The sequence below is a fragment of the Diceros bicornis genome, chromosome 2 (genome assembly GCF_020826845.1).
Source record: "Diceros bicornis minor isolate mBicDic1 chromosome 2, mDicBic1.mat.cur, whole genome shotgun sequence".
Lineage (NCBI taxonomy): Eukaryota > Metazoa > Chordata > Mammalia > Perissodactyla > Rhinocerotidae > Diceros > Diceros bicornis.
Genome location: NC_080741.1, coordinates 27036538 through 27062928, shown reverse-complemented (window position 1 = coordinate 27062928; position 26391 = coordinate 27036538). Strand labels below are relative to the sequence as shown.

Below are 26391 nucleotides of genomic sequence, written 5' to 3'. Positions count from 1 at the left end.
AAAAATTATTCTGTTTAGTTTTTGTGGTAAAAGATAGAGGGTCAGAGAAGGATGTAAGAAATCGGCTCTATCAGAAAGGTACTTCTTTTTTATCTTTTCTTCCCTTCCTGGATCTATTTTTTTATTTTGCTAAATAGCTGAACTGAAGACAGAAATATTTGAAAAATTCTTCATGATGTGATGGAAAGATCTTGAGCTTTAGAGACAGGAAGACCTGGTTTCAAATCTTTCCTCTGTGGCTTACTCCTTATGGACCTTGGGCAGGTCACTTAAACATTATGAACCTCAGTTTCCTCATCTGTGAAATGGATATAAGAAAATCTAATTTTGAGGGAAACTATAAATTTTACATAAAGTCCCTTCAATAGCACATAGAATATATTAGTTGGCAAATATTTGGTAGCTATTGTTATCATTACTAGGGCACCTTTACTTTCTTTGTTCCTCCCCTGAAAATCTAGGGAAAGGATTTGTGTTAGTTATGTTAATGCTAAGACGCTATAACAAACAGACCGTAAACTAGAGAGACTTAGAGAACATAGATGTTTATTTCTCTTTTACATTGTCTTTCTGCATTTCTAGTTGCCAAGGAGCTCTGCTTCATGTGGTTTGGTGATTTAGCAAGTAATGGCCATTGCAGACATTGAAGACATTGAAGACCAGAGGGTAGCCAATTTAAAATACTCATCTATGGAAGAAAGCCTAAAGTTAATATTTCTTTGGATAATTAAGATTAGACTCTTATTTAGTCTTTATCTAACAGTTTACTTTCAAAGTAACTAATAAATCATTTTTCTCAATAACCTGATTATACCTTTTTGTACCATTGCTCTAATTTAGAGATAGGGAAAATTTCATAGTAGAGGTGAAATGATTTATGTTGGATGTATGCATAAAGTTAGGAGACTAGTTGGGAGCTGTGCCTTTACTTTCCTAGCTTCTTGCTTACTGTACCAAGCTACATCACCTCTCCCTAAGAGTGGCAATCATCATGAGGATGTGAACCAAAAAATCTTGATCAAATGTAGAAATGTTGAAGAGATATTAATAAGTGAATAAAGTATTTTATGTAACAGTAAAGAGTGTGATCTCATTTTTTGTATGGCATATAACTATCATTCAACAAGTAGATTTTGAGCATCTACTATGCTTCTATTAATAAAAAAAAAATCCCTGAAAGTCTGAAAGGATTAATACTGGATGATTGATTTATAAGTTATTTTGCATTATTCTGTCTCTTTACTTAAAGCATAGAAGTGCTTTAAGATTTTCTACTCCACAGACTTCTTAAAAAAAAGTGAAAGTATTTTAAGATAACTCATTGATGTTATTAAAAATATTAACTCATCTTTGTGCTTTTACAAATAGTGGAATCAAAATGCAGGTCTGTTTCCAGATATCCACTTATAGTGTGGAAACATGTATTAGTAGAATTAAATAAAATGATAGTGCTCAGTTCAGAATATAGTGTCAGATGGATAAACTTTGCATCTGGAGGCCGCCTGAATTGGCAACTCTATGTCCAAGCATTCAGATCCTTCATTTATTCCAGAACTTTCCAAAATCCGTAGTTCCATATAATTGATTAAGCATTAAATTATCCTGTCCTGGATTACAATCACCAACAATATATGTGTTGCACAATCCAACAGACACTTCTATGCTCTTCCTTTATCTGACATGGCAGCAGCAGGCAATAGTGATAACCATGTCCTTCTGGAAGCTATCATCTCTCTTGACTTCCATGATACCAGAATGTTCAGGGTTTTATCCTGTTTCCATTACTGCATCTTCTTCATCTCCTTTTCTTGCTCCATTTCCTGCAATGCCTATCTCTATGTTGGAAGGCCCCACAGCATAAATATTTGTTGAATACATAAATATTTAAATGAACAGATAAATAAACAAATAAGTAAATTTAATCTTTAACCCAAAGGAGTGACACTAATAGTGCGAATTTCAGGAAATGGGAGCACCATAAGTGGAGGAATCTGTGGAACTCTTCCACTTGGAAGATTGTTTGCAAGACTCGCTCTGCAAAGGTAAAAACACAACTTTGAATCAACAACCTCAAAGAACAGGGGCTCTACAATTCCTTACTGAAAAGTAAATTTTGGAATAATTTTGCAAACTTAATGCTTGATTTTTCTCTTGCTTTCCATGCAGCTTGAATCACTGAATCATTCTTGAAGTTCTTTTGTTGTTTTAACACATTACATTAGCTCATTACAGCTGAATATGTAGTGGAAAGTAGCATCTGTTTACACTATAATAATATAAAAATTACTTACCACTAACAGAATAAAGAGCAATTTGCAAAAGCTGATCGCATTTGTGCACTTGTCTGCAAAAAGTAAATTCTTAATATATGCCCAAGGGGGGAATCACTTGCTAGTTTAAGCAGTGGAGGCAGTGATATTAACAAGCACCACTTAGACAACTTGTATATTTAAGATTGGATCCAAAATATCCCAACTTGTCATGAAAATATAGATGTTAATTTTGTTAATTTACTTTGACCCTGTAAATTCAAACAACTTAGAGATTGAGATATCATAGAAAATCCAATGGTTAGAAATTTCTTGATGTTTACAAAGTCAAAGTTTTAATAATTTTTATTTAGAGAAAACTTTTTGACTTTTTTTAGTGCTAATCATAAATACTATTGGAGAAACATGTCAAACACAGTCCCTGTTTTGACACCATCCCCTAAAGCATTAAAATTAAAGGTCTGTTTAAAAATTGAAAATTAGCATTTGAAAATATTGAAAAAATATAGACCAGATTCTTAGTTTTTGTAATCTCACTGAGTTGCACCTTTTAATTTCTTCACATGTAAAAGCCAAAGAATGCTTAAATTTTATTATTATTGAGACTTTTAAATGTTATATTTATGAAATTTAAAAAATATTATTAACAAACCCTTTCTACTTTGGTCTTAGTAGATAGAGACAGATAGCATTAAGGTTTTTTTTTTCTTTTTTCCTCCTATATTTATCAGTGGGAGAGAAAGAATCTATATGAAGTTACTCGTTAAATTCCCTTTTCCTGGATGCCAGGATGAAAGCTATTCAGCTAAGACAGTGTACTTCAGACATGTTAATAATATTCATTAAGCACAGCTCTCTTTTACATTTAGTCAGCCCTTGATTAGTGCTTCCATCCTGCTTTGTTGCTTTGACTTACCCTTTAATAAGGTTCTGGTAAATGGCTAATTCCATCCACTACAATTTTAACTGAGAGAACAACCTCCTGCCAGGTTTGGAGGCCACCTCGTTGTAGCCTTCAAGAGTCATTATGCTACTCTAGTAATAGAACTTTAATTCTGATGAATCTAGCCTGTAGAGACCAAATGCTGACACATGATATTCTATATAGCAGAGAGAAATCTGTCTTTTCTTCTTAGTTAACTTATTTTGGTGTGAGGATGAAAAGGGAATGATTCACTCGGTGGCTCAAACTTGAAGATTTTAAGCACTTTAAGAAAATACTTTTTTTAAAGCTAAGTGCTGAAGCATACATTAGCTCAATGAAGAATTTGGAAATGGTAAGTGTTATCTCAGTTGCAGTCTTAGTTCATTCATTCAGATGTTGCAGCTGATTAAGGATTGTGTTTCAGTGGTTAAACGGGAAAAAAATCTATTTGCTTTTCAAATGGCATCTCCCAGTGGCTTTGGTTACCATCTGTTGCTGATAACTCCCCAATTTAGCTACAGCCTAGGCTTCATCCCTAAGCTCCAGACCACATAGGTAATCGCAGAGCCCATATTTTACTTACATGTTTTAAAGACTGCTCAAACTCAACATATCCCAACCTAACTCATGCGCTTCCCCTAAACATTTGGACCTCTTTGAATATCAGCAATTTTAGGAAATGGAACCTCAGTCGTGTTTGCAAGAAGTAGAAACCTGGGAGGCATCTTTGAGACCACAACTCAAATTCACCATTAATTCTTGACATTATTAACTCAAATATTCATCAAATATGTGCACTCTTCTCTCTCTGCTTTTACTGTCATCATGAAATTTTTATCTGTGGCCATCTCTTCCTTGGACCACTACAATAACAATCCAAGCCTCTACTCCTTCCCCTCTCTTGCCCTCCTCCTCCCATCCAGCCTCTTTGCTCCTGCCAGAGTGATCTCATAAAAATGCAAACATGTTTATGTTTCTGTGTTTCTTAAAACCTTTGAGCAGCCTGCCTTCTGAACAGAGAGTAAAGAACATAAACCTTAACTAAACCCACAAGGTTCTCTGTGCAAGAGCTGATGCATGCCCAGTGATACTTCCTAATGCCTGAATGCTTCATGTTTTGGGATAAAAACAAACATCACATAGTTTTCCACACTTTGTTTAACACATCAGCATTAATTTATTGGAGCTGGTAGTGAAAGAATTGAAGTAGGTAGACCCTCAGATAGAATGATGCTAATAATAGTATCTAAAGCATGGGCCTGGGATAGACTATGAGTGAAATTATATGAATTAGTGACCACAGAAATCAATAATAATTTCTTATTAATGAGCATAACATCTATGCACTATATAGTCTTACTTATGTCCTCTGTAAGGTAAGCAACTAGGAAGTCACGTAATAGTGTTGTTTTCCATTGTTCACTCCTTTTTGGATTGAGAAGAGGAGCTATAAGTGTGGTCTTTGGAGTTAGACAGACCTGAGTACATGCCCTCTTTTGCCTTTACTATGTGGTTGAGTTGCTCTAGCTTTCAGAGTCTCATTCTTGCCATCTATAAAATGCCCATGATAATTGTAGTTCCCTCATAGGTCTTTGTAAGGAATAAGTGAGAATATTCATTTAAAGCCCTTAGCACACTACCTGGCAAAGATGAGCATTTAATAAAGGCCTGACACAAACATCCATTGTGTAAAGGAACATCAGGGTCTCCTTAATGCATTTATGACACAGTGAACTCTTCCTCCCTGCATCACCCAGGAAAACAACCCTCTGGCCAAAATTCTATCAAAGACTACTGAGTACTCTTGGGGGATACTGTGCTGTTAGCACCTGATTGTTCATGGGAGTTCTCTCTAAACGCTAAACTCATGGGATTAGAACTCTTTTTTTCTAACACAACTCATCTACACCATGGCCAGTCAGGAAACGTAAACAATTTTTTTTTATGCAATGGGAAGAAATTTTGGCATAACAAGAAATCAGGCATTTATACTTGTCCAGATAACTCAGCTTCCAGAGTCATTGCCACAGTCTCTTCCCGGCTCACCCTTCCTCTAAAAGTTAATCCAAGGCCAAAGCCATTTCTTTCTGCAACTTTGGTTATGTGAAATTTAAAAACAACAATAACAACAACAAACACTTTTTTCTACCCACCAGATATCTTCCAAAGTCCAGGAAAAGACCATTATTTGAGAAGTTTAGTGATTTTCCCAGGTTTTGCCCATAATATGTCCCACTTTAGACCTTTTTGGTCAAAGGGATGTTCTGAGGTGGGGTCAGGAGCTTCTCTTGTTTAAAAGCATTTTCTTTTCTTTTTTCCTAAACCCGCAACTTCCACAAAAGTATAGTTTATTCGCAATTTGTCCAGAGTTCTAACCTAGGCATGAAATTGATTTATACAGATGAACATTAGTTTTCCTTTATTTTGACCCCAAATTGGCATTTATTCTCTTTATGGAGCCCTTATTCTTATCCCAAGAAGCATTAGGTACTTTAACATAATTTATCTCATTGAATTGGGTGAAGGTTTTGCCAACTTTTCTAATTGTTGGTGTTTTTTCCTCCTGATTTTCTAGTTATTCTTTATATAACATGGAGTTACCTTTGCAACGGGACCTGCAAATATTTTTTGTATTTTTTCAAATATTTTTACTTTGCCTATGATATTTTTTTATGGAAAAGATTTGTAGATGTAGTTGATGAGTCTGACTTATTCTCAACTGTAGCCCTATAACTACAATAGCACTCTGGCCTCAGTTCAGTGACTCCTTTGTGAATGAATGAACAGTGGAAGGACTGGAATACAGGTGGATTCTACCTATAAGAGTCTAAGTTCTTGAGGTTATTTGTGGTCTCATTCTCCATCTTTTCCCAGTGTACCCAAAGTGCTTCAGAAACATCTGGCTCAAATATAAACTGTTATTTTGTGGACCTGATGAATCTCATTAACGGTTGCATATTTTAGAGGTGACCTTTGGAACAAGTTCATTAAGGAACAATCAGAACAATTCTCAGATTTATGAATTAGAGATTAGAAATGCTGCAAAACTATAGAGGGAAGCCCTTCCTTGATTTCTGGAGAAGCAGGAAATTTAATCATTTTCCTCTAATGGAAGGTGCTCATCTTCAGCAAATACAGGCTGTATATTATTATGTGAATTTGTAGGAAGGAAAATGGGTTAATGATGTCATACGTAATTTCTCTATATTGTTTTAGAGCATAAAATGTTCCATTTTGAAAGTTTAAAAATGGTGTTAGAGAAATAGCATTCTCTGAGAACTGAAAATTTCTATATGTGTATTTAAAAAAGAATTTGATCTTTTAGATAAATCTTAAAATGCAGAGTCATCACTGGAATTATTCATTGCATTTCCTGGATTTAAAAAAAACTTGTTAGTTATTCATCAAAATTTTTAAAAAGTGAAACAATCTCCGTATTATTCCTTTGCTACATCCCATGCAGAGAGCTCCCATAAAGAGCATAATTTACGGTTGATGATAAGCTTCTCCCAGAGAAAAAATAATAGTTTGTGTTTGTGCCAGATGCTTTTCCAGCATTAAGTGCCATAAAAATTCCCTGAAGTGTGTTCAACAGATAAGGCAAAGTGCCAAAGAATGGCAGGGAATTAAGTTGAACCCTGTTCACATACAAAATCCGTTGAGACACCATATGCATATTTCCATTTTAAAATCAAAATGTGAAATTAATTCAATGTGCATTTAATAGGCACCTATTTAGATTGCTATGCTAGATCCTAGGGACAGAATGATGAGTAACACAGGTCTTTGTCTCTCTGTGGAGAAGAAACAGACATTTAACCCTTCTTATGGCAATGACATAAGTGCTATAATGCAGGCATAGCCAAGACTACATGGAGGAGGTGACATATGATGAATAGACATATGCCAGGCAAGTAAAGGTGCATCAGGCAGAGGGAGCTAGCCGTACAAAGGCTTGAAAATGATTTCTTCTTGTGGTATTTTTCTTATGAGAATAAAAGGGAGAGCTCTCCCTCATTTATCTACACTGCAAGCAGTTATTCTTGCTAGAGAGCAAACATTGTGACTGTGACTGGGTGGTGAGGGTTTGGGTGGGGGCAAGTAAGTTGCCTGGAGGAGGAAGTTGGAGGTTACTTAGAGGAAGCATGCACATCAAGCCAAGAAATAAAGACTTTTTTCTCTGCTATTGATACCAACACCTATGAGAGCTTGACCCTCGGACATAATTAGATTCAACATTTCTAATTCCCCACACATTTTTAAATGGTACATGGCAGTCATATACTGAGCAAAGTGTTAAGCTGTGGGCATTGTAAAGGGGTATTGTACACTGGTTGAGTAGTTAGACAAAGTGATTTTTCTGATTTGTCTCAGTTCCATACAAAACATTTTTGTGATTATATCACCAGAGTTAAAACTCCTTTGAGGTCTCTGGCTTACAAAAAGCTTCCCCAAATAGTGAGCAGACATAGCCAGAGCCAAATGTTCCTTTTGGCTCAAGTGGACCGTGTGTACCAGCTTTCAGAGCCCGCTGTTAGCCAGTGTCCCCCAATGAGGACCCCACCAGTAGAGGTCAATGAGACAGCTGTTCAGACTTCAAATATACAAAAATGATGGTTTCACAACAGGAACCAAGCAAAACCTCTGAAATTGGCTACTCTCGCTCCAAGTCCTCTCTACTTTATCATTCCCATTAGATACTTGAAAACATTACATACTTAATGTTTAAAAATCTTGGAGTTTGTAGATGAGTTGAGAAGCTTTGAAAAGATTAGTGAGTTCATCTAGATTATTTTTTTACAACCACATAAGTAGTTAGTGACAGGGTATTTTCTTTGCTTATGAAATAAAAGTTAGAGTGACCTAACGTATCTGAGAAATGGTGACATGCCTCTTTTTTTTTTCTTTCTAGTTATTTAGAATTTTTTTTTCAGTGAGTAGTAGTAGTGTATAAAAAATCATTCTACTGTTGCTTTAGTATCTTTTTTTCCTTCTATTTTTCTATTCCTGTGACTGTTAGTATTCATTTCTGTATTGAAGAGTACAGAAGGCAGGAACACACTGAAAGTAAAGCATCAATCACTCAAGCTCAGAGAGAACACTCTTAATGGAATTGTGTTTTTCACTTTGGGACTCAATGGAAGTGAAATTTCATTTTTATTCATAATGTAGTCATCCACTTATATGTTAACTACACAATCACACGTTAAAATAAATTATTAAATATTCTTTGTGGGGCATGTAAATTAAGGGATAGAAATATCCATATCACGTCATTTTCCCCATTGTATAAGAGTCTTTGAAAGGTACATGTATTCACAGCGGTTAGGAAAATGTAAAACAATGCACTATTCTATCTTTAAATTTCTTCTTCAAATATTTTGTTAAGTGGAATAACAGAGAAGGCAGTCTTCTTAGCATACCAGAGTGATTTTTATTTGCCTACTGGCTAGAAGTTTCCCTCAATAAAAGAGCTCTAAGTACATAATGAAAGAACTTAGACGTGACTAACACTAAATCAGTTTAATACAAATAAAGAAGAGAATTAGATACTTGTTATAGTGAAGTTTTAAGAGTTGTGGCACAAGGCTTGACTTTTGCTTCTTTTGTCAAGGAGCTAGGGAATCCCCCAAGCCCCTGCAAAATGGATCATGGCAAAGCATTCAATATAGAGGTAAAAATAATGGCTCATGCTGCAATAATTAGCTTGGAGAGAAAAGGTAAAACCGGAAAGAGAAAAGCCGAGGGCTTGGAAAGCACTTATGTGGGGTTTGGGAATTGTATGGAGATTTCCAAGGTTGATTAGCTATTTTGCCTTCATCTCTCTGGGATAGAAGTTCCCCAATTACATATGTATCTGAGTTATTTTTGACTTCTTTTTATTACTTGTTTTTAAGGAAAGAAACTTTTAATGATTTTTCATGGGTAATACACATTGCTCACATTTAGACATATGTAAATGTTCAATCTTCAAATGTCTATACATTAATCTTAAAAAACCTAGACTTTGGCTACTTATACAAGAGGAGGCCATCTTTGGAGAAAATGCACGAATATTTAAGGTGAGTGATTCTGAAACTTTAGTATGCATCAGAATCACCTGGAGAGTTTGTAAAACGCAGATTGCTGAGCCCCATCTCCATAGTTTGGAATTCAGTAGGACTGGGATGGAGGTTGAGAATTTGCATTTCTAACAAGCTCCCTGGCTGGTGCTGCTGCTGCCAGTGTGGGGCCCACACTTTGAGAAATAATGTTTTATTTGAATGTTAAATGAAGCTGAGAATTGATAATAAAGGAATTAAGATTGAATTAAAACTTGGAAATCTTCTATTGGTGCATACAAAAGTGATATTCAAAATGCTTAACAAGTCACTGATCAATTAGAATATATACTAGTCTTAACCCATATGGCTGAGCCTGTGCACAGTGCCTCAATATTAGACCTGAGTGAGTGTATGCAACATAAAAACAACTGTACATAGATCAAAATTTTAAACTTTTCCTGGAGTAATTTTTGTAATAGTTCTCAAAATATATATCTAAACTTTAGAGTTCAGGATACTATATCATGTTTCATCATTTTATTTTTTCTTCATCTCCAAAACAACAATCGAAGCTAAAATTTTAAAAATCAGATAATTTCTTAAAAAAAAAAGAATTCCTCTGGCTTAAGTGTCATCTCTCTCCTCCCCAAAGAGGATGGCAGCTTCTTTCATAACCACCCTTCCTTTTTTTGATGTTACATTTTAATATGATATTGTTCATTTTATTTTAATAAAATTTAATTCGTGGTAAAGTTACATCCTATCACAAGCGAACAAAGACCACCTTGTTCCTTTTAAAGCCACATATGTTCATGAAAATGAATTGGTTATGGTAACCAGATACGTATGCTTACAATAAACTTTCTAGTTTCTAAGAAGCATATTAAGACACCTTATATGAGTGAGATGTAGAGTGAACGTGTACAAGGTATTGGTGCGAATGAATAAAATGATCCATGAATATTAAATTTCCAATGAGTTTTGCAGGATAACAGTGATTTATAAAGAAGCCTTTTACTTAGATATGCAAAATAAATGAGTATGTGTGTTCGAAAAGGATAAAACTCCTCTCCCACATGTTAGCCATTTAACAATATTTTTATCTGCCTTGGAACTTCAGTTGCATCTAAACTGGAAGCCATTTTAAACTATTGAAGATAAAATTTGAAGATTGAAAAGTCTAGCTACTGATGACTAGGATGTGGCAATAATGTTTAAAGTGGCATCATTCTATTCTACAGGAGTGTGTGCATATCTTTAATGTCAGCACTTGTCTCTGGGATGACACTTGTTAGATTTCATGGTGTCAGGTGCTATTTCAAGGTCGGTGGTAGTGATTTTTATTACACAATACCCTAATATTCCACTTATTATTTAAAAGTAAGTTGTCAAAGCCCAATTGTTCTGCTCACTTCTATGTGAACTCTCATCATCTGATTCTGTTTTAGTTTTAAAATACAGAATTCTGAAATGCGCCGTCATGAAGTAGTACACTTACTTAACCTTGAAATCGTTCCTGTGAAAAATAACTATTTGCTTGCGTCTCATGGCTCCCAGGCTTCTGGGAATGACTTGACTCAGAGACTGGCTAATAAATAATAGGAAACAACCTTGGAGGGAATATGATGTGCTGTGTTACATCCAGCACCTCTCGGCCCAAAGGAAAAGCATAAGAGTCCCGAAGAGACATCTCTGGCCAACTGCTGCTTTTTAAAAATCTCCCAGCAGGATTCCTTCTTAGGCTGCGGCTTTATCTGCAGTCACAGAAAGATTAGATGTGGCTGAATGATCGCTGTAGTCCAGTGAAATGGCCTAAAGGGTTAAGGAGAGCTGGCTGGGTTTTCTTTACACAAGGAACATACCTTTATACAACACTCTTGTATCAAGGTGGACCATGAGGTATGGGGTCAATATACATAGACTCGAAAAATGAATACCAGCATAACCCAAGAGCAGTCCAGAAATTCTACAAACATTAAATAAAGGTCGATGACAAAGAAAAATTAAAATATCCAGAAAGGTTATCTGTTTACATTCAGTTTCCAACTTGTATGCCCACTTCCATCCCCAACACACACACCGTGCACCATCATAATCGCACTGATCTCCTCTTGTGCTATCGTCCCCCCTCTGGTTCATCATTTCCCCTAAATTCTACGTGTCTTGGTCTTTCCATAGCATTTTGGACCTTCATATCATTGATTTCTTTTTCCAATTTGTGGGAAGCTTAATTGCGTTTTTTTATCAGATAATTTTTCATTAAAATAATTATTATCAGGGTGCTTTGGAACTGTTATTCAATGAACGAGTGAGTAGCATTTTTATTATTTTGTTTTGTTTGCTTTTTGGTATATCAGGTGTCTCATTGGGAGCCCACCAACTGTTGGTCATTTTATCACCCCTTCTCCCCACAACTCCCTAAGCCATTTCGCTTGTTGGAAGCATTGGCTTAGCTGTACCTACGCAGATAGTACTTTTGGAGTGTAAGTACTCTCAACTTGTGGAGTTCTTTTGGAATAGGTTTCTTAATATCTAAAATAGTGACATTCACCTGGTTTTATGGTGTATTAAAACAAAGTCCTGTTTGATTTGAAATACCACTAAGAATGCAGATTTGCTAAGAACCCTAAAATGTATGTTTTGGAGATTAGTGAAGATAGTACTGTTAACCTAAACCCTGTCTTTTAATATGTATTGTATATAAGACATTTGCTTCTATGCCAGGGGTAGGAACGCTGACAGAGAGAAGAGAGGAACTTTGCTTTAAGGGAATATGTAGCCAGCTGCGTAAAGAAGATGACCAGCTATATTGTAGATTTAATTGAATATAGCATATTGCCTTCAAATGATATAGCCAAAGGACTTGATTTATTGAAAAGGAGAACTACGCAGGAAAAAAAGGGATACAACTCTGTCCATCAAAGTAGCATTCTCTGTATAGAATCAAACCAATCCAATCTATCACTGGTTCTTCAATTAACTCTAGCAAGTCTTAACTTCATATTTTGGCTCACACTATGTCTTTTGATGTTATGTGTTGTTGGAAAACTTGTAACTGATGCATGAGTGTCCTCTCTGTTCAAACTGTTTCTAATATATAATTTCCTCGTCCAGTGTTCTTTCAATAAGGGTACCTAGTCTTTTGAGGATACTTGTCAGAATGATGCAAATGAAGGTGTGGATTATTTATTTATCTACTTATAAAAATAAAATTATATTGCAACACCCTACCTACCACAGTTGCTGTGATGAAGAAGACAATGTAATTATTATTTTTCTGGCAAAATGGAGCATTGGGTTTAAATAAGCCATGGAAAGTGATGGGTAGTCTAACAGGCATAGTCCTCCACTGAGATTTCTTCTTTATGAGGTAACATTTTAAGCTGGAAAACCTTCTTATCTAAGGATCTCCCTGTCCACTCCCACCCCACCCCAAGCCACAAAGGCTTTTTTGTCTAATAAATAAATATTAATAAATATAGATTTCTTTAAGATGATTTTCTGTCTCAATTAATGTATCTCTCCAGTAACAAAAAAAAATAGTGTTAAGAAAATACAAACTTGGGAAAATGTAGATTACTGTTTAAAGAAATCTCAGAAGGCACAAGCAACAGAATTTCCTTGGCCCCATTAGGTAGTCAAAACACAATGGAGCCTCCTGAGAAATGGAGTGAACTGGGCATGAAACACCCAGGTGTTGAAAGCATGCCACTACCTTGAATTTCTCAGAGTACTCTCTGCAGGAAACAAGGAGAAAGAAAGAATCAGAAAATTGCCCAGCTTCCGTGCACTCCATTTGGACTTAGGCAGTGCATTTGCTTTTGAACTCCCAAGCTTCAATCTCAGTCTCCAGGCTGCCCACTTCCCTTGTTATATGTGAACTCTTCCATGTAGACATCTGTTGGGTACTGTACTAATAAGACACATTGTAGAAAGAGAAAACACACTTCCTGAGCCAAGAAGGTGAGAGCTACTCTTTTCTAGGGCCCTTGTCAGTCTTGGGGAGCCCAGCATCTTCTGTGGCAGAACAAAGGCAATACAGGCATAAATTCTGATTTTCTTCCACTCCACAAAGAAAATGTTGTTGATGTGTTAGTGTTCAGCTACGTTTCTCTTAAGAGAAGCAAAAGAATATTTCTTCCTTCCATCCAGAGGTTTTAGAACTTGATTCCCATTGCTTTCCAGCATCATTCTAAATAGAACCCTACTGCTGTTTGGCCACGGCCAGAATTAGCTTGAATGGTACCTATTATTGAAAGGGAGTCTGTATTTGCAGTAATACAGAGAATGCCAGTTTAGAAATGAGCCTGATTGCATGGTTCATTTTGTTCTCCTTTGTAGAGCCAGGCTGCGGCCCACTACAAAGGCACGAAACATGCCAAGAAGCTCAAAGCACTGGAAGCCATGAAAAATAAGCAGAAATCTGTAACTGCCAAGGACAGCGCAAAGACTGCCTTCACCTCCATCACTACCAATACCATCAATACCAGCTCTGACAAAACAGGTTAAGCGATGATCTTTGTTGTTGTTCTCGTCGTCATCGTTGTTTGGAGGTTCCTTCCCTTGTCTAACCCCGTGTCTATTTCCTTATGTTCTTGCCATATTGATTCATGCTTGATCCATCTTTCTGTGTAGTGGTAATTGTTTTCCCTCATTTTTCCAAAAACCTTAAGAGAGTAAGATAATCACTAGTTATATTGCAGATTTTGCATTTGAAACAGTCCTGTGGCTGTTTTAGAGGAACACAAGAGTCATAAAGGCATTCGAAGCCATGCCCCCGATAACCCCTTTGGAGAAGTGAACCTTTTCAGTGTGCATCCTTTGCATCTCGTATGTAGCACCTTAGCCTATAACTGCATGGCAGATTTGATTTAACTGTGAGTACACAGCAAAGTATGCCAAATGAATCGAGAAGGCCCCAATAAGGGCATTATCACTGACAGGCCCTATTCTCATAAATCCCAGACATTGCATTGTTTTAAGTAGTGGCTGTGTGATTCTGAGCTTGTTATGGCTGGGTAACCTTCCCTCTGCATACACAGGTAAGTGTTATTGATACCAATTATTCTTTTTAACAGAGTCTTCACAGTGAACTAATGGCCTCTGAATGGCCCCTTGGGATAGCTCCTGCAAACAACCAGTTTCTTCACGGCAGGGGAAGCTGGTGGGGTTTCCCTAAGCTGGCATTTTTAAATATAAGACCACTGGTCCTCAAAATTTACAAAAAAGGAAGTCCTGTGTGATTCGTGGATGTACTTTTAATAAATCACTTTCTAGAACACAAGGGTTAGTACATCAGTTTTCCAGTCCCTACAAATGGCAATGGTCAGGAAGCATTTGTATCATCATCGATGGTAATGTCTTAACTAGAAGAAAATCTGGCCGTGACTAATGAAAATATAAAATTTTACAGTGAACAAATAGAACAAAATAAAGCAACTTCACTACACATGGTATCATCCATTAGACCCAAATACTGCTCAATGGATTTGAAGAGATGTTTGTTCTCATGTGTATCTATAAGGGATAATGATGTTCTCTCTGCGTTCTCATGACAATTTTATGTCCTTTACCTAGCTATTATTGGTAGATGCATTATGCCCCCTCCCTGAGAACGCTGTGTACTCTCTGAGGTTGAGTGCCTCTGTCATCTTTGTACCCTGACACCCAGTCTGGCATGCTGTAGGTGCTGAGTAAAATGTCTATTGGGTGGCTGCATTTTCTCTCACCCCTCTGGTTCTCTGATGCATGCAATTTTGTGTCACAACATACTGAAGGAAAACAATAGTGCTTGTGATGTTCACTTCTTTGATATTCAGAGCAAGAGCTGAATTATGCCATCTTAATAATTTGGATGTAAAACCTTATAGGTAAAGCATTAATCTATTCTCTATTAATTGAAAACTCACTGCCTTATTTTGGGGACTGTAGGAGAATGAGTAATAATGAAATAGGTGAGTGTAATTTCTGCTGCCAGATATTGGGACACAAATTGGGATCCCTAAAGCCATACTTGCCATAAAGAAATATGAAAAGATAGTAGTTAGGAAAAACAAAGAAATGAGTTTGATGTAAAGTTTTTGCTTGTCCCCAAACTTTTCTACTCCTAGACATTTTTATCAATAATGGCTGTTTGGGTTACCGTAACTCCTCTTTAAAATGCAAAAAATCCCTGTTACATTGAGGATGCACACCATTTAAAAAAATATGTATGCATGGTGGGTAGAGCTGGTAACTTGGGTTAGAAAAGGCTCCCAAGTGTGTTGTCTCTGTCACATAAATGAGTTATGAATACATACCTCTATCCCTCAACTTAGAAACTAGAAGGGAGAGAGGTGGCAGTCATCAAGGCTCTGTCCTTTTAGAAGTTGACTGGAAACAAATTTTGGATGGGCTGTGGAAGAGAAACTACATAAAATAAACAGATTCCCAGTGGAGATATCAGAACTTATGTAATGGTTGGAATGGTGTTGAAATGGTGAAATGCCCTTTCAACCTGGAGCTAGAGAAAATTCCTGAAGGACAGAAGGGATAGTAAAGTCTGTGAAGTTAGTACAGATATCCTAAAGCCAAAGGAAGGAAGTGATGAGCATCAGGAAGGACGTTGCTTTACTAAGCCATGGGGACCTATATCCAGAAAAAGAACAAGTCATATAGGTTGGAAGACTAATGATTCCAGCACACCCGCCAGATGTTTTAAGCCAAATTCTGTTCTTAAACTGGGATTTCCACAAAACTACCTAAGAGAAGTAGCCCAAGAAAGCTCCCGTCATTTTGTAGACTCTTATCCTATTTGTATTGCAATATAAGTCAGAGGCACCTGTGCTGATAAATTGGAGTTTTCTTAAAACTATTACTCGTCCTTTTTATTATTGGCTGCTTCCTCATACTGATTAGGAAGGAGTACAACCCTGAAAACAAGATGGGTCTCTGAGCTAGTTTCCTAGAACAGTTAAATACCTGGAAGCAGAAGGAGAGAGAGAGACAGCTCGAGAATCAAAGACCATGTATTTTTTAATAATAAAACATTGTAACCCTTCTGCTCAATGCGCAAGATTGTTATGTGATTTGTGGACTTCTCCATACAAAAAATATAAATGCGTTAAATCATATTTTACTAATTCTACTAAGTCATTCTTAATTAAAAAACCTAATTGCTTTTAAAAATGCTGAGTATACAATGATTTGTAGATGAGAACCTTAAGGGAACATTGGGCAACAATAGTGAAAAGGGCAAGAAGTGGTGGGGACTTGTATTAGAAAATTGATTTGAAGTTTTCCTGGGATTCTCTAAAATACAAGAAATAAAATACTCATAAAAAAACAAATTTTCATTGCAAATCAACTTGATAAAAAGAGAATCCTCTTACATTCCTAATCTATATTATGGATTTTAATTGCAGCCTTGGGCTAACAAATATGTCTAAGTGACCTATGGGGTAAACTCTTATTCACTAACTTGATGATCTCGGAGTTCTTTGTCATTACTTATGTCAGTCTGCATGCTGGAGTGGTGAGCAATAGATAATATTCAGTGATTAACCACCAACTGCTCCCAGAAAGCCTACGTCCCCTATCACTAAGCAAGAAAACACTCCCTGACATTAAAACATAATTTTAGTTCTTTTGATCTAATGAGGAGTATTAGGTTGGTGAATTTTTATAAAGAAAAGTTTACAGGCAAAAGTACTATTTTTAAAAAATATATTGAACACTCAAAATTCTTGGTATATGAGGGTGGTTGCTTTTCATTACAGAATGTTTCATAGAGCAAACATTTCCAAAGATAACCAGAATAACTTTGTCTGATCTAGCACGTTTTTTTTAAATGCAAGTTTTTAATACAGAAAAAAGTAATGACAAAAATCAAGAAATTACGCTCAAAGTAATGGCAAATGTAACTCAGTTGGCATTTTTTTCCTATGAAATAACAAATGCAGAATTGTCGGAATGAGTCTCGTGCTAGGTTGTCCTCTGATCTTTCTTTACTTCCCTTTTTGGGCAATTGTATTCATTCCCATGGCTTTTCAGGTTAGGCTAGGTTATACTGCAGTAATAAACAACTTCCACCTCCTAGCCGCTTTTACAACAACTAATTATTTCTCATTCACACTACATAGCAGCTGTGGGTTTTTTCCCTGTTAATTTAAATCCAGGGCCAGGCTAATGAAGCAGTCACTAGCTGGGCATTACCAATTCTACGGAAGAGGGAAAAAGAGTGTTTCGAATCAATCAAAAGCTTTTAAAACATTTCAATGGAAGCGACATAACATTCCTCTCACTTCATTGGCAAGTCGCTTGGTCAAGCTTGATTATAATGAACAGGGAAGAATAATCTCCTCCAGGGAGGGGAAGCAGGTATTAGGAGCAATAAAACAGAACATTGCATCTTGGCTTCAACTATCACTTGTGCTCAGATAACTCAGCATTCCACATCTTTAGCCTTATTCCCTAAAACCTAACCTGATTTTCCATGGCTTATTGGTCACTCACTTGGATGGTTTGTCATCACCTCTCTTTTACAGGTTAAGGTAAAAATAGATCTAATCTTGACCATCATCCCCAACTTCTCTCCATCCTGTCTTTCCTAGTTTTATTTTTGGTTCTGCGGTTCACAGACTTGAAGCCTTTTAGTTGTCTTTGCCTCTTCTTGCTATCTCAATCCACACGTCTATTCAGTTAATTGGAATCCACTTCCCTCACATTCCCAGAAAACATTTTTCACTGTTTCACACATGGTTACACCCATATCCTGGCCTTGTAGGTCTGTGTCTTCCCCATACAGTTGCCCTAGCCTCCGTGCAAATCCAACTGCCTCCATTCTTGCCCCTTGACAACCGTATTCTTCATTCTCCATTTATACTACATAGTGCATAGGTCACAGCACTTACCCATTCAGACACCTTCAGTGTACCTTTATGCTGAGCCTCATGGCCATCCGTGGTTTGACCACAACCTACCTTTCCAAAGTTCTCTTCTATTGCTCACCTGCAATATTCTCCACTAGAGACACATCATGTTTTTCCATCCTTGCTTCTTATACTGTTCTTCTAAATTTCTCTCTTAAAACTACATTATTTTTCTCTTCTTTCTCCTGCCTATGAAGTCCCATAAGAATCCATACCTTTCTAATTACCCTATCATATTCTTGTTAAAATATAATTTTTATAAATCTTTACCTTCTCCTATTGCTAGACAACATGCTCGCTGTGAGTACATCCTTGATTAATCTTTTTATTTATTTTTTCTTTATGGAGTGCTTTTTTTTTTTTTTTTTTTTGTGAGGAGATCAGCCCTGAGCTAACATCCGCCAATCCTCCTCTTTTTTTGCTGAGGAAGACGGCCCTGGGCTAACATCGGTGCCTATCTTCCTCCACTTTATATGGGACGCCGCCACAGCACGGCTTACCAAGCAGTGCGTCAGTGCGCGCCGGGGATCCGAACCAGCGAACCCCGGGCCGCCGCAGCGGAGCGCGCTCACTTAACCGCTTGAGCCACTGGGCCAGCCCCTCTTTATGGAGTGCTTTTTATATAAAAGATAACAAATAAGTAGTTTAAAACTTGATGCAACCAGTTTTGTGTTTTTGTTCTTGAATTGAAGCATAACGAAGCTCTAGACCTTTGTTTGTGCATAGATGATTCCATGAAAGAACAATGGTTCTCATTAATCCAAGGAATTCTGAGATATTGCTCATCAAATTTCAGAGTTGCAAGTTTTCATAAAGGTCACCAAGTCTAACCCTTAAAGTTTGTTGGTTTGTTTGTTTGTTTTGAGATTCTCTAGTTGCACAGGTAAAGAACACTTGACATTTCTAATGCCCCTTCAGTGACTTCTAATCAGGAGTTAATTAGTTTATTGAGTATATAGGTTTACCTTAGTCATATAACTGGCAAGATCTGAGAATATTTCTCCTTGGTTTTATTACATAATTCTCTTTATCAAGTCTCAGTGAATTGCAAATATATTCATTAGATAAAGCTACTATGTTACCATTTAAATTTGCACTTTTCACTCTTATGATTCAGTCTTCTTTGTATGCATTTTTTCCCCTCTCTTTTTCTTTTTCTAAATTTAAAATTATAATCCAGGGATATTGTACTCACCTCACTCAAAAGGTGCCAAGAGTGAAATACTTTTGAATCTATTGTTGAGAAGCTCTGTGAATGCAAAGGAGCATTTATTTGCTCTGGATTAATAATTGAGTGTTTATTAGAATTCACATTATTTGTTCAGGGACTTAGATTGATAAAGAGACTTTTCTAATGATATAGAAGATATCTGATGTAAAATGATGGCCAATGACTGCAAACAAATATATCGGGAAACAAAGCTTCTTTGGGAAAGTAAATCAATTGTAAGGTCACAAAGTCTGGGCTCTTTTCCTTCCTGAACGTTACCCTCGGATGCCAGCTGTTTACATCAGGCCCAGTGCCAGGCAAAGCTCAGCACACACGTTTTTTTCGCTTGCCATTTAGGTGGAAGCTAAATCATAAGAATGGTAAGCTGGAAATAAAGGTGGTAGGTGAGTAGTTTGTGAGGAAAAGCCAATCTGAATGTCATGTGGAAAAGAGACACACAGTTTTCAGCAGAGGCATCCTTGTTTGTGTTTTCATAAGGATGATGGGAAAGTTTGCTTTTCTTGACTCAGGCTTTAAACAAAAGTCCCAAAAGGTTGAAAAATATTACAAAATACAAGCTGAGCTTGTATCTTTGATATTGCCTTATATATTTCTATATATGATATAGCATGGTATATATTATATATAAATATTATACACACATTTATTTATATGCAAGATTCTGTCTGTAATACCTATCCCTGAAATATCCCACTACACCAGGTCTTCATAATCACCACTGTACATTTTCTTTAAGAAGAGAAACAAGGGCTGGCCCCGTGGCTTAGCGGTTAAGTGCGCGCACTCCACTACCGGTGGCCTGGGTTCGGATCCTGGGCGCGCACCAACGCACCGCTTGTCAGGCCATGCTGTGGCAGCGTCCCACATAAAGTGGAGGAAGATGGGCATGATGTGAGCCCAGGGCCAGTCTTCCTCAGCGAAAAAAAAAGGGGAGGATTGGCATGGATGTTAGCTCGGGGCTGATCTTCCTCACAAAAAAAAAAAAAGAAGAGAAACACATGTTTTTGTGGTTTACGAATCCTTAGCTCTGTTGAAGTTCAAGAGGCAGTATAGAGTCATTTGAAAAGGGACACATTTTTATCAGGACTTAGAAGATCTGGTACAGATGCCCCCTCTTGGCGTAGTGGAAATTGTGATAGCTCCTGGGGTCTTGCCTTTCTGACCTGTTCTCCCAAACAAAGCGTCCCTGGGACGATTACGCCTGTGATAAAGGAGCACATTGGAAGCCTCTTGGCACAGGAGTTGAAGCCCCGTTGCGAGACCATTTATGCCTAACGTGCTTTTTCTTTTCTTAGCGCTGGCTCACGACGTGCTTCAGATTGGTCAAAGAAAAAGATTGCATCGGGCCTTCCCTTCTCAAGATGTGTGATAAATGCCAGCAGAGTGTGCTGCTAGCAGATCTCTAGAGAGACTGAAAAAGAGAAGGGAAATTCAGACGGGGGAAAAATACCTGACACTTATTTGAATATTATGGTTCCAAGGTCTTTGTACGTGAGTCAGTGCTGACAGGTTGTGTATCAGGGGTGACATGGAAATATCAAGAAATATTCTACCCTGTTCTTTTTTCGCATGAGGAGATCAAAAGGAATGGTGTTCTGCCGGTTCTAGTAGGCTGATAAAAGTTTTGACCTCGATACATTATGTGAAACCGCTCCTTGAATCACAGAAGGATTTCACAATGAAATCTTCATCTGGACAGGATCATGTTGTCTTCCTCAACTTAACGAATGAGTGAAGCAGTAAGGACCTCTGCTTCCTAAAGGACCTACCATCTAGCTTTGTTTGGGTGCTGGTGTATGGTGTACAAGATAAGGAGGGAATTAAAAATAAATTGACAAGCTAGTGTATAATTTTATGTTATAGTCCAAAGCAACTGGGTCCCTGACTTGTGTGTGTACGTGTGTATGCATGCACATGTGTGTGTGTGCACCCTGTGTATGAGACTGTCTGTCTTTATCAGAAATATTAAATCTATAAAATAAATGATAAGATACACACCTAACCAGGATCTATGAAATACCAGACATCTGGATGAATTTTAAAAATTATATTAAAACTCCCAGTGGCTTTGTCTACAGACGCCACACTTCTGGAAACATCTGTGTGCCTTTGTATGTGTTTTTTTAATTCATGGAGCAGTGTTTTTTTCCTACTTTTATGGTGTTCTTAGGAATTGAGTAGACATAAGCTTACAGAATGATAAATTATTTCAACTACAAAATAATAATTCTTCAAGTTAGAATCTTTAACTATAACAAAAATATTGAATAATGATCAAGTATGACAGAATGCGAAAGGAGCCCCTGTAAAAACATGTGGACCATTAGAGAACTTTGTCTCCAAAGCGGAAAAGTGAAGGTTTGATGTTTATTAGCACTAGACATGAAGTAGGAAACAACACATGTCAATAGCACATTTCTTGCAGTCAGGAAACATAAAGCTTCTGCTGAATTCTTCATAAAACCCAATCTGAAACAGATATTTGAATTAAGAATGACCCTTGCCTTTATGTTCTATGAATTCCGCACTCTTAAGCATGGCATCAGAACTTCTGTAATCTAGCGCTTGCCTCCCATTTCTGGCATTCCTCCACATCTCTCCTTAACTCTAGCCCAACAAATCACTCAATCACTTCAGGATTGAGAGCAAGGTGTATACATTCTTTTGCTTGGCAAAATCTTCCCGTATACCTCACTCCATCCCATGCGTCACATACTGATGGACAGAGGATGCACATGTTGTGTGCCAGGGCATGTGTGCATGGATGCACACAAATGTGTACAAATATATTCAGTCTTGGCCTGGCTAAATTCCTACTTCCAGGCCTCTGTGTAAGTTCTGTCCTAGCACCTATTGAAATTGTATGTCTTGCTACTTGTCAACTCCATCAAATTTTCATCTCCTTGATGGAGCCTGCACCTTTACCCCGTATGTCTTCCCAGCAACTAACAGTTTTACATTAAAAATATCAATAAACAGTGCTGTGTTAATTTTATTTTCAAGAAGAACATCCTAAGAATTCTTTTAACGGTGAAAACTAACACAGTCCCAAATGTATAGTAACAATTTGAATGCATATAATTAATGTTTTACTAATTGAAATCTATTAAATTTAACTATTTTTTAATACAAATCCAAGGCATTAACCAGTGTAACTCAGAATTTGAATGTGCAATCCTTGGGTTGAGCATTTCTCAGAGACAGTATAAAATTAAGTTGCTATTTTAATTATCATAATTGCATTCAGATTCATCATTAAATTACTGAGTTACTCCAGTTTCTAATGAGAATTAAGAACATTTTTAAAAGCTCTATAGAGTCAGATTGACTGTCTACTAACTTCAAGTTGTGACATCGGTATGGGGTTAAATTTGAGGGCAGAGAGCATATTTAACTCCATGGGGTAGAGTCTATGCCACTCGGCCAGTGCACAGCCAGGGCTCTAGTTTGCTTTGCTTTTGTTAAGACTCAGTTTGGGGGCAGCTTTGACAACATTTTACACCTAAGTGATTGTCACATCAATCATCCTCAGCCTAACAGTTGGTGGCTGTCCAAATTCCAAGGTGAAGGTCAAGATGCAGAATCTGTAGCAGTAATGACGCTGACCCATTTGGCCCTTACTTTATTTTTTGCCCAGCCCTCTGTTTCCCTGCCAGCTCTCTAGCAGAATTAAATAAAACCAGAAAAAAAAAAAAAAATAATGCATTTTTTTCATGCTCCCCAGGAAGTAAAAGAACTTGTGGAAAAGAAAAACTTTCCCATCTTTCTCTGAAATGGGCAGAGATTTGAGAATCTGACTCATGAATTCTAGGTTATTTATTTATTCTTTTACTCATCCATCCATTCATTCGTACCACTCATTCATCTACAAGTATTTTTGCAATATATTATATATATATATATATATTTGTAATCTACCTCTAGGTATCTTCAGTCTGGTTGGGAAAACAAGAAATAAATCCAAAATATAATCCAGAGTAGGAAATGATTTGTCAGGGGAAAGTAGCAGATATAGTGCCATGATAGTGTAGAGCAATTGGAATGACCCTTTTAAATGAAGGAGGTGGGAAGGGTACGCAAATAGTATTAACCGGCCAGTACTAAACTTAATATCAAGGCTATATAATCCCTAAAATAACTTCTTTGATGAAATGTTTCATTTAACCAACATTTAGCAAGTCCTTAATATTTGCTCATCTTTAGATGTAGCTCCTGTTCTCTAGTGATTCACTTTAGTGGAGGAGACAGAGAACAAAAGGCTGTAACAAAGGGGTTTAGAAATTCTGTGCTAGGGGCTTGTGAAGGTTATGGGAGTACCTAACTCTTGGAAGTAGACATTCTTAATTTGCTGCTAAAGAAACCAGATTCTGAGTTAAATAACTTGACTGAAGTCAACAAATTTGTAAGAGACAAAGCTAGGATTTTAACTGAGTTCTGATTCCTTTAGCTTTGCGGTCTCCTCTAAGGTCGTGAAATGCTTTATCTTCCCATAATCTTTGGTAGCACTAGCCCCAATTTTGGTTGCCAATTGATATTACCGTGTCTGTTGGATTATTCAGTACGATTCCTCTTATTTTGCAAAAGCCTGTGACACCTCTAAGGATGCTGCTATAAATACTTGCCTTTTGATGTCAGACCTTGGACCTGTTAAAAGATTCTGATGCGTGTGTCTGCCCACATTTATGCTTCACATCTTTATTGTGGTTTTCACCTGCATGAAGCTAGTAAGAGAAGATAAGGTTAAGGACCAAAGCTTTTTGCTGGTCTGCATTTTGTTAGTGAAAATCCTGCTGTTATTTTTATTATTTTGCCAGACAGAAAAGTTTCATCTGTATTGGAAAGCAACATCTTTGATCTCTCTATGTAAAATTTATAGTAGATAATTTAGGACTTGCACGTGAAACCATTTCAACCTTAGTTTTTCTGTGTATGTTGATTTTGTAATGCTATCTAGACAATGACAGAAATCTCTGGAAGAAAAATACTCAGGTCTTAAATATAAAAGAAAAAAAAAGACCTGAATTATTTTTTGCAGTCAAATGTTAATTTTTCTAAATGAATATATAAAATTATGAAATAAAGATACAAGATTATCTACAGTAGAAGGTATGTATTATCTCCTGGGAATTTCCACTTTGGAAATGCTTTAATTGTTTTAGGCAACTAAGGTGATATTTAGAGCAGTTATTTTGGCAGTTGAAAATCCAGTAACCTAGAAAGGATTGATTCAGGGCCTATAAATGCAAGTTTCCTCCTATGTTACTAAGACATTTTAGATCAGTATATTGTGATATTGAAAAATAAGGTAATGTAGTCTAGAGTTCAGGTCATAAATAGTTTTCCCTATAAGTTGACAGTTTCCTAAATAGGAAAAACAGTGTAGTTTTTATTTATATAGTTTTAAAATTTTTGATATGATACCATATAATTTTTTGCATTTTATCCTCATACAGAAAAAAAATGCAAAGAGTTATTTCTAAGTTATTGACATCCCCATTTTAAAGAATTTGCTTTATAGAAGACTGTGAATATCAGAAATGGGACAGATATCATAGCTATCTCCCTGTTAGTAGGAACATTTCGTAAATCTCATTTGCCAAATATTATGGGAAAATGTGTTAGTGATGTAGTTTCTGTCTTTTAGGTATTTTGGGTACTAGTATGTGTTAACTTTTGTGTGCTAGGAAGGGGAAAGTACTCGTCACCCTGAAGGAGGAATGATCTTAAAAAGGTTTTTGAAATAGTAGGTGAAAACCGGTTTCTTTCTTCAAAGTAATCCAAGATTCTAACCAGATTATGTCTTTGTGTTGAAAACTACTGATCTAATAGCTATGGTTGGAACAGTGATAGAATAATTTACTTGTCATGGCTGTCAAATCCATTGAGTATTTCTGTCCGCTATTAGTCCCTTTACTCAAAAGTGTAAAGGTAATGTCTTCCATCAAACTTGCAATCAGCAGGGGAGGGTAAGAGAGTTTTTTTGAGTTGTATCCTGCAGAAACTTAATTTTTTATAATACAAAGAGTAATGAAAGAAAGAAACCAAGTGGGACTTGATTGACAAAGTAATTTTTTTCACATAGAACGCAGTTAGAATCCATAAAGCAGGACTATTCAATTTGTGGGTACTTTGTCATCAGATTAATTTAGTTTAGATATTACTTTTTAAGGATGTTTATCTTTCATTAAAAACCTGAGAAAGCCTTTGTTTTATCTTTATCAAAATCCCACCGAATGTAAACTTTTGCACAGTCAGGAGTTGCCAGTTTTATCAGCTGTCTTCTTATTCTAGAAAGAAAAATAAAACACTTACTACAATGTGTCACATTCCCCTGGTTTGGTCAGTAAGCATATTTATTTGTGGGTACCTCAACTCATACTCAGTTCAACATTAGCATTATGAAAACTACATATATGACTATTTAGAATGTCTGTGGTGTATTTTAATTTAATGAAAAGCTTTACCCAAATGCATGAATATGTATGTGTAGCTTTACCGTTAGTGTGCAAATTAATGCAAAATTTTACATAGCTGAATAGGATACAAGTATATTAGGTTGCAACATGTAAATATTCACTGTCAAAAGTAAAAAAAGAAATGAAATGAAAAGAAAAGAAAAGTCAGCTATTTGTCTAGGTAAGGATTCAGCAAACTTTTTCTGTAAGGGGCCAGATATTAAATATTTTAGCCTTTGTGGGTCATGCAGTCTCTGTCACTCAACTCTGACACTGTCACATGAACGTAGCCACTGGCAATATGTAAACAAATGAGGTGTGTTCCAATAAAACTTTATTTACTAAAACATGCGGTCTGGATTTGGCCCACGGGCCATACTTTGCGAATCTCTGGTCTAGATACCTCCAAATATTCAGCTATTTAATGTTTTTTCCAATTATCTGTGTATGCAAAACAAACCACTCCAAACTCAGTAGTGGGAAAAAAACAACAATCATTTATTATTAGTATCTCTCATGGTTATTAGTATCTTAGTAGTAGTAGTATTAGTATTTTA

General features: G+C 36.6%; 1 protein-coding gene across 1 annotated transcript in view; it reads left to right on the top strand.

Moving 5' to 3' along the window:
* The window catches only part of LOC131413217 (zinc finger protein 385D), a 278387-nt gene that overhangs the window by 187162 nt on the left and 64834 nt on the right, over positions 1–26391 (top strand). Inside the window, exon 4 of the mRNA XM_058553843.1 lies at positions 13581–13743. Within this exon, the coding sequence (XP_058409826.1) occupies positions 13581–13743 (163 nt within the window). The remainder of the gene's footprint in view (positions 1–13580; positions 13744–26391) is intronic.